This window comes from Rattus norvegicus, chromosome 1, assembly GCF_021556685.1.
Source record: "Rattus norvegicus strain SHRSP/BbbUtx chromosome 1, alternate assembly SHRSP_T2T, whole genome shotgun sequence".
Classification (NCBI taxonomy): domain Eukaryota; kingdom Metazoa; phylum Chordata; class Mammalia; order Rodentia; family Muridae; genus Rattus; species Rattus norvegicus.
Window position 1 is genome coordinate 147,923,919 of NC_141534.1, and position 15,021 is coordinate 147,938,939.

The 15,021-nt window shown below is 47.0% G+C and overlaps 1 protein-coding gene across 4 annotated transcripts in view; it reads right to left on the reverse strand.

Moving 5' to 3' along the window:
- Ap3b2 (adaptor related protein complex 3 subunit beta 2) overlaps positions 1-15,021 on the reverse strand; it is a 32,587-nt gene that overhangs the window by 16,696 nt on the left and 870 nt on the right. For 2 of the 4 annotated variants that reach the window (XM_087558056.1, XM_087558050.1), the window contains exons 1-5: positions 11,225-11,497; positions 7,141-7,216; positions 6,934-7,008; positions 6,522-6,617; positions 244-404 (exon numbers count right to left, since the gene is read on the reverse strand). In XM_087558056.1, the coding sequence (XP_087414182.1) occupies positions 244-404; positions 6,522-6,617; positions 6,934-7,008; positions 7,141-7,216; positions 11,225-11,466 (650 nt within the window). In that variant the 5' untranslated portion in view covers positions 11,467-11,497. 4 annotated transcript variants of the gene reach the window in all.

Below are 15,021 nucleotides of genomic sequence, written 5' to 3' on the forward strand. Positions count from 1 at the left end.
TTAGAGTGCTTGCCTAGGAAGCTCATGGCCCTGGGTTCTATCCCCAGCTCCGAAAAAAAGAACCAAAAAAAAAAAAAAAAAAAAAAAAAAGAGATATGAGTCCCCATCTTCGGCCTGTATTTCTCAGATCCCTAAACTAATACCAGATGAGAAGCAGCCTGCAAGACCGTGGTAAGGTCAGGGGTGGGCTGGGAGCATAGGAACCCAGGCCCCTGGAGGACAAAGGGCAAAGCTGGGGCACACCTGTAGAGTTTGGGGATGGCATGAGCAGCTGTTTTCCGAACATAGGGTGACATGTCCGAGGCAGCTTCCTTGATGGCTAGCATCATGATGGGGACTATGATGGGCACACGGATGCTAGAGAGAACACGAAGCGCGCTGGCCCGGATCAGCTGGTTGGGATCCTACAGGCAGAAGTAGAGACAGAGGCCTGAGAAGGCATTATGTTCCCTAATGGGAAGATCACACACTTTGGGGGATTACCATTCCTGGCTCCCATCATCAGAAGCTTCCCTACCTCCTGACCTCCTAACCAGGGCTAGCTTATGTCTGGTACCTTGGCGTCCTGCATAGGTTCCTCTGAAATTGAAGCATTTCATCCTGCAGGAAAGCTCCACTTCAAGAGCCTGAAGCTGGCCACATTGACTAGGCCCCTCCCAGCCAGAGCAAGCTAAGAGATGCTCTAAGAGATGCTCAGCTGCCAAGGCTCGGAGGTGCTAAGCCGAAAAGTAGACTCTCAGCCAAGGTAAGCTGCAAAGACTGAGACCAGACCAGCTGCCTGGGAAAAGCAGCAACCCGTGGAGCTGCCTGCAAGAGCTTTAGACTAGAGTCACTGGGAAAGCACACTGCAGCCTGCTGAGCTGCCTGCAGGCTGTGCTGTGTGCTCCAGGTTCCCAGCTTTCCTGAGCTGTCCTCCATGCTGGCTGGGGTGGCCTTGGTGATACAGCTGTCTTTGAGTCACTTCTGTTCCTATAAGTAGCCCCAATAACACTTATTGCTTCTCCATGCTTGACTTGGAGGGTATCCATACTTTGGTCTGTCATAGGCTTCCTATCTAGGGTGAGTAGATGTGTGTGTTGTGTCTCAGCAGGGACAGTGTTGTTGAACAACACTAGGGGCCATCACCTCTTGGCTCTGGATGCCAAAACCAGCGTGTCAAGAAGCAGCTTTGTTTCAGAAAGTGTAGAAAACTTTAGAACGTCCATAGCTTCTCAGAGACTTTTGCAGGAGCCAGCATCTGTCTGTGTCTGCAGAGCCTGCCAGATACAAGCTGCTCTCTTCCAGAGTTCATTGGTCCTCGCCCCTCCCCCAATAGCCTATCAAAAGTTGCCCTTCTCTAATATTTAAAACCCACACATAGGTTTCTCCTGTTCAGGTGGCATCCCATCATGCCTCACAACAGCGTGCATTCTCCTGCTCTGATCTCAGAGCTCTGCACTATTCTTCTCACACTGGTTATAAACCGATGGTTCTCAACCCCTGGGTCTTGACCGATTTCACAGGGGGTTGGGGGAGTTTCCACACGTCAGATATCATGCATGTCAGATATTTAATTATGATTCATAACAGTGGCAAAATTAGTTATGAAATAACCACGGAAACAGTTTTATGTTTGAGGGCCACCACATGACAGCACAGATTTGGAAGGTCGAGAACCATTTCTGAAAAAGCTCCTAATCCTGCAGAATGGTAGACAACAAGTGCTCTGGACTGCAACAGGAGGTCAGCTGTTACTCTGATTTCTTTACTGAACAAAGACCTACAAAACCAGGTGTGAACGTGATGGCAATCACTGGCGAAATCCTGGGGTTGGTTTTTAATGGTGTGGTTTAACAGCATTATTCAAAAAGCGGGAGTCCGTATTTTTCTTAGACAAATTGCATCACGTCAACCACTAAAACTCTGCTGGCTTTGTTTTACCTTTTTTTTTATTTTAAAAATGATCGCAGGGGGTGTTGGGGATTTAGCTCAGTGGTAGAGAGCTTGCCTAGGAAGCGCAAGGCCCTGAGTTCGGTCCCCAGCTCCGAAAAAAAGAACCAAAAAAAAAAAAAAAATGATTGCAGGGACAAAAAAAATCCGTTTTCATTAGAGGAGAGGTAATTTAGGCTGGTAGATGCTATCATTGTGGCTCTCGATTTCAGCAAGGCATTCTGGGAGTCTTACCTAGCATAACATTGCCACTCTGTAGGTCTTTTTTTTTTTTTTTTTTTTTTTTTTGGATCTTTTTTTCGGAGCTGGGGACCGAACCCAGGGCCTTGCGCTTCCTAGGCAAGCGCTCTACCACTGAGCTAAATCCCCAACCCCCACTCTGTAGGTCTTTGATTTCACATAATCCTGTAAGCATTTTAGGAGCAGAATTTGGGCCTTTCTTTTCTTCTTCTTCTTTTTTTTTTTTTAGAGAAAATCTCTTGTGTACTGTATGAATGTAACACCTGTCCATTAAAGCTGGTTGGCCTGTAGCTGAGGCAGGAAATAGAAGGTGGGATATCCAATAGGCAGTAAGGATTCTGGGATAGAGCCAGGCTCAGAAGGATTGGACCCCAGATAGAGAGGAAAAGAGTCGCATATAACTAAGGACCAGATAAACAGCCATAAGGCAGAACTTAGAATATTATTAAATTATAAACCAGTCGGGGGTGTTGGGGATTTAGCTCAGTGGTAGAGCACTTGCCTAACAAGCAGAAGGCCCTGAGTTCGGTCCTCAGCTCCAAAAAAAAATAAATAAATAAACCAGTCAGGGAACATGCCTAGCTATATGGCCTAGGTATTTGTAAATATATTTGCGTCTCAGAGTCATTATTTTTAGGAGCTTGGGGCTGGGAGGAAAAACACACACTTACAGAAAACTCTATGCTATGTATTTTATCTGTGTATCATCATAGCCCTTTACACATGAAGGGTATTAATTTTTTTTCTCCTTGCTTTTAGGATCTTCCAAAGTAAGACAGAAAAATGCTGGCTGACCATACAGTTCTATGGGTCCACAACTTAATTTATTAACAAAACTGATAACCTGGAGATGTTGTATGTATGCTACACACTGCAAGCTGATGCCATGCTCCAAATAACAGCTTACTGTTTGGGGGAAAGACACGAATTAAGGGACAAAACTGAAGTTGAAAGCTTTGCACTGGGTGTGGTGCGTGCAGTCCCACGAGTACTAGAGAAGCTGAGGTGCAGCTGAATGTCTGAAGCCTCCCTGAGCAACTCAGTAAAGCTGTGTCCCCAAATAAATAAAATAAAAAAAATAAAACGGGCTGAGGATGTGTGTGCACGAGGATGACGTGGGTGTGTGCGTCTTTAGCCTATGCACTCGGGAGACTGAAGAACTGTGAGTTATGGGCTAGCATGTACTACATGGCAAGTCCCTTTCTCAAAACACCAAAAGAAACAGGGTTGGGGGTTGGGTGTTTACATGTGAGGGGGCTGAGGATAAAGCACAGTAGCAAATTTGAGGGCCTGGATCAAGCTCCTGTACAGCAGAGGATCCTGGATCAGTGATGCTGTGAAACTAATTAAATAACACAGCGTTTCACAGGAGATCCCAGGGGTCACCCACAGAGACAGAATGACTGCAGTCTAGATTATCTGTTTGCCAACCACAGGGTTGAAATTAAAGTTGATAAAAAGAAAAAACAGAAACATGGCTTCAGGTTAGCTGATGAAAAGAGAACCTGGGCGTACACAGTGGTCCAAGCAGGCCCCAAAGTAAGTAATCCAGAAAAGAAAGCTCTGTGTGTGTTATGAGGCCATTCACAAAACAGTGCTGCCTTGTGTAGAAAGGCATAACCAGTCAGCGAAGGGAGAACACATGGGCCAGCAGGACGACTGCCGCCGAACCTGACTCTCCTGAGCTTCATCCCTGGGAGCCACAGGGTGGAAGGACATCTTCCGACCCACACAAAACATACATATAATTAAAAAAAAAAAAGAGTAGGCATATACATATGAAAGGTAGAGGAGATAGACAAGAGACAAAATTTTAAAAACAAAATTTTAAAAATTATAGTACAGAAGTTTCAGTATAATGTAATAAACAATTAGGAAAGAAACAAAAGAGCCTGGTAGGGCCGGGTGGGGGTGACAGTGCTTTAATCCCAGCACTTGGGAGGCAGAGAAAGGAGGGGTCTCTGGGTTCAAGGATAGCCTGGTCTACAGAGTGAGTTCCAGGACAGCCAGGCAGCCAGGGCTACACAGAGAAACCCTGTCTTGAACAGCCAGGAGGAAAAAAAAAAAAAAGGAGAGATGGCTGGAGAGATGGCTCAGTGGTAAGAGCACCAACTGCTCTTCCAGAGGTCCTGAGTTCAATTCCCAGCAACCACATGGTGGCTCACAACCATCTGTAATAAGATCTGAGGCCCTCTTCTGGTGTGTCTGAAGACAGCTACAGTGTACTCATATGCAAAATAAATAAATAAATCTAAAAAAAAAAAGACAAAGAGGTAGGTAAGCCTAGTGGGTGGCTCATGGAGGGGTGTGGTCCCTGCCACTGGAGATGTATCAGACTCGTTCAACAACAAAGGCTGTCAAACCACTGACCTCAGAACCAACCCATTAGCTGCCTATTTCTTTTTCTAGAATAAAAATTTATTAAAATATAACTATGTTTGAGGGTGTTTTTTGGTTTTTTTCCATTAAGTTGGGCTAATTGAAATTTCTTACAGGGGGTAAGAGACAGATTATAGAAACTTCAAGAAATGGCAAAACATATGCTGCAGTTCCAGAATAAATTTTATAAAACGACATAATCTCGAGTCAAACGAGATTGCTTACCAATCTGAGGTGGAGCTCATGGTTTTGATTTGAAAGGTCAGTCTGGTATTTGTATGACATAAAGACAATCTGTTGACTAATTAATGTATATAAAAGTAACCATGCTTCCTACCCTTCCCTGAGAACAGACCGCCCACCCTTCCTGCCAGCCCAGCTGATTCATCCAGAGCCGAGAGCAGCAGCCCGTCCTCATTCTGCCCAGCAGCTACAGAAGTGTGGGGCTGTGAGAAGGATGAGGTGTACCCCAGGAGATGTGCTCACAGAAATCTGAACTGAATGTGTAGACAGAACAAGCGATCGAAATCATAATCAGAGATTCAAAACGACACAGGCACTGACGCGGAGGGAGACAGGAGGCTGCCCGTGTGTTCCATATAAGAACCTAAACCAGTCAGCAGGCGCCCAGCGGAGACCTGAGCATGAGTGCATAAATTCAACCCTAGGCCTCATACAGGAGGAGGAGGAAGGGGGAGGGGGGAGGGGGAGGAGGAGACAAACGAACAACCAGAGACATATTCACGGTTTAGTGAGGGGGTTTTCAGCCCACTGCCTCCTTCTAAAGTCCCTGGATCTCCACCGTCCCTCCACTTAGGTAATTTCAATTTCTGTCTGACTCAGACTTCATTCTGCAGGAATAGATGTGATCTGGGTATTTAAAGGGTGATTTTTTTTTTAAATACTCTTGTGTGTCTGCGGCATGGCAATGACCTCCTGTGCTGAAAAGCGGAAAGACCAACTCTTTCCAATTCTGCAATCACTAGCATCACTATAGAGGACGGGCTTCCCAGAGTCTTTGACATCTGCAGCGACCCTGGCAGCCAGCCTCCCAGGGGAAGACCAAGCTGGCTCTCAGCAAAACCTCTGCCCTCCCTAGCAGGTCACAGGCAAAGAGGCTTTTCATCAGAATTCTTCCTCAAGGGATCAGCATGTGCCTGGCATGTATCACAATTCATACCCTTCTATCAACAGACATGAGGACTGAGAGTCTCTACTGTCTGGGACTCAAATGATTCATACTGGGGACAACCTGCTGTTAAAAAAAACAAAGTCTCTACTAAAACTTAGATTGAGATGTTATCCATACCCTTATTAGTAAGGCCACCTTTGACTCAGTGGAACCTTAAGACGTGACTGAGTCAGGAGGGCTCCAGATGAATGGATTAATGGCCTGAGAGTGGCTGTCTCTTGTATGTGTCCCTCCCACTATGTGACACCATGTGCCGCCTTGGACCATCTAGCTTCCAGAACTGTGAGAAGAATAAACTTATTCTTTACAAACTACCCAATTTATTACCTGGTTGTAGCCACAGAAAATGGATCAAGACACAGCTCTACCACAGGCATCTCGGGTGGAGTGACATGGACTCTGGGCACACAGTTTCTACCTTAAGTTCTGAGCGGTTTTTTGTTGTTGTTTTTTTTTTTAAACTGGGTTTCAATGCGTATCCTGGCTGTCTTGGAATTCACTATGTAGACCAGACTGGCCTCAAATTCACAGAGATCTGCCTGCCTCTACCTTCCAAGTGCTGGGATTGAAGGTGTGCACTACCACCACCTGGCCTTTCTTCTACCTGTTCTTCTACCTGTTGAGGCCTCACAATGGTCCTTCCCTCTCCTCTGAACCCAATCTTCCCAACCTCTGCAAGTAGGAAAGGTCTCCAGAGCCTACGCAGTATCCACAGCTCCTGCCTGGCCCCACTCCTCCCATGCAGTTCCAGGGAAGCCCAGACCCTATGCAGACCTCTGACCTTTAGGCCACGCTGGAAAGTAGAGATGGACAGTAGAGCTAGGTCTTGCTGTTCCTCAGCATATCGGACCAGGTACACGTAGACCAGCTTCTTCACCTACGGGAGAGCAGGGGTCTTGGCAGATTCCCTAGCAGGGGGAGGGACCTTCACCTCCCTGGATGCCATCACCACCTCTCCGTGCAGCTGTGGTTCATGGGGTCAGAGTCTTCCAATAGACAGCAGCCTCGAGTATGTCCCCAGTCCTCAACCCTGATTCACATCCAGTTCAGGGACATAAGGACAGTGTCTTCTAGGTCAGGGACAGTCTGAATAGGTCAAGCCCCAAGGGTTGAATCCTTTCCTCCTTTGCCCTGGGCCCTGCTCGAGTTTAGTCCTGGGTTGGGACTGGAGATTGTTGCTGAATGGGGCTTACCTCTATGTTCTTACAGGCCACATTCTTCACCACTGCAGGGAACAGGTCCGAGGCATTCTTCCCCCGGGCGATCATCTGGGTGTTGGGTCAAATAGAGAAAGGAGGAGGAGGTGGAGGAAACACAGGGATTAAGGCAAGGCTCCATATACACGCAGGGTCACTGTTCTTGGCCCCCCAGACCTCGAACCCACGGGAAGCCCATCTTACTGCCACAATCCTCTTCATGGCCTCCAGCTTGAGGGAATCCTTGTTGGTGTCCAACATCTCTTTCAGGTCATCATGCCTGGGGGTGGAGGGTACAGAAGGTCAGATGAGGAAAGGGGGAGAGGCATGGATCACCAGGGGTGGGGCAAGACTCAGACCAAGTCCAGTCTGGAGTGGAACCAGAGCCAAGGAGTAGGGGCGGGGCATGGAAATGGGCAAACTACAGATTAGGGTTTCAGGAGAAACAAGTCGGCCAGCCACTATTATGGGCTGGATTGTGTTCCCTGGGGCAAAAGAAAGGATGTTGAAGTCCTAACCCCCTCCCCATGCCTCAGAATTCTTGGAAACAGATTTGTTAAGGATGTGGGCAGAACACACCTCAGCTGGTAAAGTGTTTGCCCCATGAGCATAAGGCCTGTGTTCAAGCTGCAGCACCCACATAAAGCCCGTGCGAGGTGGGAGGTGCCTGTGACCCCAGCACTAGGGAGCTGAGGACAGGAAGGTCTCTGGCACTCACTGGCCAGTCAGCCTAGGCTACAGTGGAGCCCAGGTCCCAGCGAGAGACCCTGTCTGAGAAAAATCCTAAGGAATGACACCCAAGGGTGACCTCTGGCTTCAAACACACACACACACACACACACACACACAGACTCACCCCTTCATATATAATGGCATATATCCCCATAAAACAGTGTAAAGTGAACATATTAAGATATGAACAAACTAAAATATATTCACTACACTTTAACTACCAAACATTACCAGAGGTCTCCTATTAGCTGATTGATGAGCACAGCCTAAAAATATCACACTGCACATTGCTAGCCTGGGAAAGGAACAAAACTTTTTTTTTCCCATTTTTATGGAATACACACTACGTTGTTCTAAGCACCATAAAGTCAAAACCTCACAGGATGGACCATCACTAGTTAGGAATTACCTGTACTGAACTTAAATAGAGTTAGATGCCGTAGGTGGCTGGCTCCCTCGGCCAGTATGTCTCCTGCCTTGTTTGTTAGTTAAGTTTGAGACAGATCTTGATATATAGCCCAAGCTGGGCTCCTTCCTCGGCCTCATGATTCTCCTGTCTCAGCTCCTGGAGTGCTAAGATTACTGGCATGCACCATCCCACCCAGATCCTCTGGTGATCCCACTTAGAGCGACAGAGAGTCACAAAGAGAACACTGTAAAAACAACTGAATATTTTCTTCTGTAAGCCAAGAAGCATCAATGATTGCCAACAAGTCACTGGGATTTGCAAAGAATTCCCCTCTGGGTTTCTCAGGGCACATGGCCTTAAGAACACCATGATTTCTGGCCTGTTGAACTGTGAGAAAGAACGCTTCTATGCTGGGGTCTGGAGATGAATCTTGGCTGTTAAGAGGCTTGCTTGGCTTCTAAAGCCCTGGGTTCGATCCCCACATATCTCAGGCATGGTGGCCCATCCCAGTGCTCAGACACAGGAGGCAGGAGGTTCAGGAGACCTGTCTCCCGCCCTCCCACCCCCTAAAGTAACCCAGCTTGGGGTTTTTTGGTTTGTTTGTTTGTTTTGCTTTTGTTTCATTACATCAATCATGAAAAACCAGGATAGCTGGGCAGGATAGCGCACACCTTGAACTCTCACTCAGAAGGAGAGGCAAATGGATCTCTCTGAGTTCCAGGGCAGCCATGGCTGCAGAGTGAGACCCTGTCTCAAAAACCAAACCAAAGAACGAGAAAGTCAGAGAGCCAGGGGCAAAGGGCCAAGGGTGCATGCATGAGACTAACCCATGTTCCAAGGAATCTAAGAAGTGTCCTTAGCTTTCATGTGCACATGCGCGTGCACACACTCCTGAGCACGTGTATAAGCCCAAGTAAATAAAACACACACACACACATACATACATACATACATACATACATACATACATACATACATACATAGGAAATGACTTTTCTGAAGAGATTTTTTGACAGAAAGCCAAGTAAAAAGGGATGCTTTTCAGAACACAGGGCCCTTGACAGCTGGCAGATGACCAGCAGAAGGAAACTGCTCATGTTAATTGAAAATGCCTTAGCCTGGGTGGATGCCCCAAGGTCAGAAATTTTGTTCTCAAAGCAAAGAACATAAGACAACCACTTAGTCCCTCTCACTAATGGAATCGTAGCTATTTCTTAAGAAATAGTCCTTCCTGAATGAAGGCAGGCCCTTTAGACTCAGGATGGAAATAAAATGTTTAAGATCAGAAAATAAAACAAGACTTGCCAGGTCCCTCCCCAAAGTTACAGATCAGTGACCATCTCGGAGAAAAGAGACTTCCACAGGCCTAGCCAGGAGTATGGAGGGAGCTCCAGGATGCTGCTCCTGTGAGCTGTCAACCAGGCTGGGGTGGGCTTTTCAGTGATGTAGCCACCTCGGAGTTGCCCATGCTCTGGTAGATAACTGCTAGCCACACTCCTGAAACTCCCTGGTTCACTGAGCTGGACTTAGGTAGAATTGTTTCTTTGATTCCTTATCTAGGACGAATCTATATGTATTCACATCACTCCAGGAAAAGTCACACAGCACCCCCAAACATAGACCTGGTTATCATTACTCAGAGGTGTTGTGCTGAGGTGAGGACACATGCACAGACTATTTGGATGGACTTTGGCAGTACTGAGAGTCTTGGAAGCTGACAGAGATGGACGGCAACGTTGCCAGTGTGTAAGTGTGCACTGCTATACCCCTTCAAATACACACTCATAACTAACAATCAAGGACTTCTCACACGTACTGCATACACTTCCACCCCTGTGGATATGCCTATACTCCAGAGATAGAACCATATTCCACACACATCCCTCACAGACACAAATAATCATATACCTGAGACTTCAACCACAAACCCCAGAGAAACAAACTCACAGAAGCATACACGAGCAATACAGCCTCCCACCATAGAAGCACTCTCAATGCATAAAGCGCCAGACACACTTCACTTACACATCTATAATATATATGCCACAAGAGACCTCTCCCTATCTCTAACACCATCCACAGACATACACACCCCACACAGGCCCCACCCACCCACCACAGTCAGATCTGATACATATACAACCTTAATAAATTTGGTCACTTAAGATGCATTCACCAAAATGAGGGGATCTGGAGCAGGTAGGGTAGGGCAATGGCCTGCAGTAGACAGAGCAGGCTCAGATGACTGTAACACTGGGCTCCCCAGAAGCTTCCTCACACCAGAGTGTCCTTTCCACACCCAAAATGTCTCAGGCGCCTGTCAAAGGCACACACCCCAGGGCATCCCATCTGTAAAACTACAAATGCATTTCAGGAGCTGGGTATAAAAACCAGAGCAGACGGAACTGATCTTCAAATGCCCACAACCCTGACTAGACCTTTTGGGGTGAGAAGGCCTTTGCCCCTTTCCTTTCTGGGGAGGGATGGACCTCATCCCTCCGTTGCTCCCTCTCCTCCCCCTTGCTTCGAGTTCCCAGGAGGCAGAGGAAGAGAGAGGTGTACAAGGAGGCCCTGAGGTCATGAAATATTCAAGTCCCAGTCGGATCCCTTTACTTTTCCAGTCCTTCCAACCTGACCCCTGACCTACTCTGGATTAGCAGACTTTCCTGATGGTGGCTAGAGCCCCCAGGTGTGTCACAAATAACCTAGAATCAATCACACACACCCACCTCCCCAGTGGCCGCTGGGCTCCCTCCCCAAGTTACAGTCTACCACTCAGACAGACTGACTGAACTTGGACTGTGGGTTTTTGTTTTCTTCTGTCCGCACACTTTATCCTGAAACCACTGAGGACAGGGCTCATGAGGGAGAGAACAGTCAAGGTGGGACCTCAATCCTTGAAAGCTTTCCAACCTCCCTCCTCTCAGAGCTTCCAGGAAGTTAAACTCCTCGTATCCCCTGGTCATACTCTTCAGCCTTTGGGTGTCCTGAGACCTCTCCCTGCAGCCCCTTGAGCCTGGACACTGACCACCTAGTGCCCCTCTATCCAAGGAGCTAAAACATGATGATCTGGGCTAACAATAGCAGCTACCCATTCCCTGACTTTCTCAGCTTTCCCGGGGGTGGGGAGTAGAGGTGGGATTGTACCTTAGTGGCTGGCTCTGGGTCTGGCTTTGGCCAACCTCAGGACAAGGTCCTTCTATCGATGTTTCCGGGGTTGTGTCTTCCTCAGGAGCCTGCAGCCACCGAAGTTCCTCAGGCTTCAAGGCCTGGTACCAGGGTGGGGGCCCACCTTCGGGGCCTAGCACAGGACTGGAAGCCTCCTCCTGATCCGCCCCTCTGGCCCCTGGCCTCACTACAGTCCCCGGGAGCTGCAGGAATCGCTGCATCTGGCATCAGGTCCAGCACCAGGAGAGTACTGAGCTGGGACTGCTCCTCACTGCCCACGGCCACCAGAAGGCCCCGCCCTGAAACTCCGTAACCAGACACCAGCCTCCGAGGAGGATCCGCTTTCCCCTTCCGTGCTCAGAAGCAAAGCCACAGGAGGTACAGATGACTAGGGAGAGGGACTGAGCCCACCCCAGGCTCTGGGACCGAAAGAAGTTCAGGGGGAAGAGGTTTGGTGTTGTTTTCATTTGTTTTTTCACTCCAAATCTCATAGCCATAATGAATCTAAATTTTCTCAGAACCGTGTTTCCCTCCTCCCTAGAAACTCATACATTCCCCGCCCCCACCCCCCACCCCTCCCCCCTCCCCCACCCCGCTCATTCTGGCCCAGCCTCTTAATCCTCATCAGTCCTTCCAAAGCCACTCTTGACTGTCAGTTTGTAGGATATAGAATCATCTAAAAACAAACAAACAAAAAAAAAATCAAAAAACAAAAACAAACCTGTAGGCTGGCCTGAGGAAGTGTTTGGATTGGTCTAATGGAGGTGAGAAGGCCCACCCTAAGTGTGGGTAGCAGCATCCAATGAGCTGTACACTCCGATTAAATAAAAAGGAGAAAATGGGGGCTATAGAGATGGCTCAATGGTTAAGTTCTAGCAGCTCTTCCAGAGGACCCTGGTTCAATTCTCAGCACCCACAGGGCAGCTCACAACTGTCTGTAACTCTAGTTCCAGGGGCTCAGACAACCTCCTCTGGCCTCCCAGGGCACAGGCACAGTGCACTGCACAGACATGCATGTAAGCAAACAACCCATTGCACATAAAGACAATAATTTTTTTTTCTTTTCTTTTTTTTCGGAGCTGGGGACTGAATCCAGGGCCTTGTGCTTGCTAGGCAAGTGCTCTACCACTGAGCTAAATCCCCAACCCCAAAAATAATAAATTTTAAAAGATATTACAGCAGAGAGAGAGAGAGAGAGAGAGAGAGAGAGAGAGAGAGAGAGAGAACATGAAGCCTTATCCTCCTGGCTTCATAATTGAGGAAGGCCCAGCTACCTCAAACTTGCTCTTCTATTTCCCCCACTGTAATAGATTTCCTCAAACAAGGAGCCAAAATCCCTGCTTAAATTGCTTCTGTCAGATATTTGACCAAACGATAGGAAAGTAATTCCTTAAGTCCCCTTTGCCTCCCCTAGTGTAGGTCAGGACATCTTAAACACTTTCTACTTAGCATCTCTTTGCCTCTGAGAATTTTTTACATGATTCCATGTTTACAGGTATATAAAACAAGTATACAAATCAAGCATTTACTGGAAATAAATCAAAAAGAAATTTATTCTAAAACAATTCTTTGGGGTTAGAGAAATGACTCCGCAATTAAGAGGGTTTGAATAAAAGACTTGAGGTCAAGTCAGGCAGTGGTAGTGTACACCTTTAATCCCATCCTAGCACTAGGGAGGCAGGTGGATCTCTCTGGGTTCAATGTCAGTCTGGTCTACAGAAAGAGTTCCAGGACAGTGAGAGTCACACAGAGAAACCTTGTCTCAAAAAATCAAAAGACTAGTTCAGTGAGAGACCCTTCACCAAAGGAGCAAGGCAGAGAGTGACGGAAAAGAATATCCTCCTGTAGTTGGATGACATGCCCACCGGATCATATATATGCACATACACCACACACATACACTTCACACCCATATGCACACTCACATATGCATATAAAAATAATAAAAAGTTACCAAAAACAGTTATTTAGTACACATGTAATTTTACCACTCAGTACTAAAGCAAATTTTCATAGTAATGTGATAGAGATGTTTGTGTAACATTGTAATCTAAAGATATACTAATCTGATACATACTGAGGAATGATGGCAGGACAATATTAAAAGTCTTTATTTCTGTAATTAAGTCTTTATGTTTCCCTAAGAGCAGATCTTGTGTGTACAGTTGGAAGTGCTGTAGTTTATAACATGTCAGTCTCCAGGGATAATCTCCGGTGTCCACCAAGGTGTGTCAGGTAGCGTCAGTGTTAGGTGTGATGGAATCACAGTTTCAAAGTGCAAATGTTATTCGGTTAGACCCAGAATAGCAGTGAAGTGACCAAATGCACTGTAAGTCAGAAACCCGAGTTCCGTCGTGTGTTTTTCATTCATTTTCCATTTTTGTGTGTTCAGTGTCCTCTAGTGTTGCCAACGTTTTTGTGAAAACTGCATTGAATTAACAGGCCCAGTTGGGACCCACAGTCTGAGCAGCTTAGATTTAGGCCATCCCCAGGCCCAGCTAGTTAACTCTGACATCTCCTTCTCCTCTCTTGCTCAGCCCAGGTCACTTTCAGTCTTGTCAGTCTTGTCAGTCCAGCCTGAGATCCTTCTAACATACAAGCCTGGTGACAGCCCCTGCTTAGAGCCCTCATCCATTCTAGTGACTTGCAGTGACTCTAGCCACTCTGTGCCGACATCAGAACTTACACTGTTGCTTTCCTCGGTCCTCTGGGATAGGAAATATAAGTGAAATATGCTTATTTATTTACCTACTTATGTGTAACCCTGGCATGTAAATGAAATGTTTGTTTGTTTGTAGCCTTGGCTGTCCTAGAACTTGTTATATAGACTAGGCTGGTCTTGAACTCAAAGAAGTCTGTTTGCCTCTTCCTCTGAGTGCTTGGATTAAAGGCGAGCACCACCACGCCCAGCTGTACCTTTTACAGCAATGGAGGTTTTATTAAATGTTATAGAGTCAGCCCAGTCTCCATCTCCTTTGTCTCAGGTGTACTCTTCCCAGGAGAGGCCGGCCAGCTCTGGGGGCCATGAATTCTGGACGAGTTCACAGCCTAACATCCGCCTAAGATCAAAGTATGTACTCATAGCGACATCCTGTTCTCAAAAGATGCACTTTACTTTTCGGTTGCATGACTTTTTTTAGGATTTATTTATTATATATAAGTATACTGTAGCTGTCTTCATGCACACCAGAAGAGAGTATCAGATCCCATTACAGACAGTTGTGAGCCACCATGTGGTTGCTGGGAACTGAACTCAGGACCTCTGGAAGAGCGGCCAGTGCTCTTAACCACTGAGCCATCTCTCGGGCTTGTTGCTGTTCACAGCTGACTGGGCACGTGAGGCCTAGCACTGACCATGCAGAGTGAGGAACGGTCACCCTGTCGTTAGTAATAAAAATCCAGTGGGATTCCCACTGACTGCACCTGCTGGCTTGACACCTCTCCGCAGAAGTATATTTTTGCTTGCCCCCTTGTCCTTTGGATTGTGTGGTCATTCCCTGAGACCCCAGACCCATTTCTAACCTTCCTCCCTGAAACACTTCCTGACCCTTGAATTGCCAGGGTTTCGTTTTTGCTCCCTGTTGGAGCAATCTGTTGGCTCCTGTTTACTACTCTGTTATGTGACTAGCAGGTCCACAGGCCTTCAATAAACGTGCTATTGAATTTATAAATGAATAAATGAATGAGTCAAAGGTAAGAAACTGAACCATAACCAAACCAAGTAGGGCTGAACCATAGGGCAATGCGGGGGTGGGGGTGTGTGTGGGGGGGTTGGG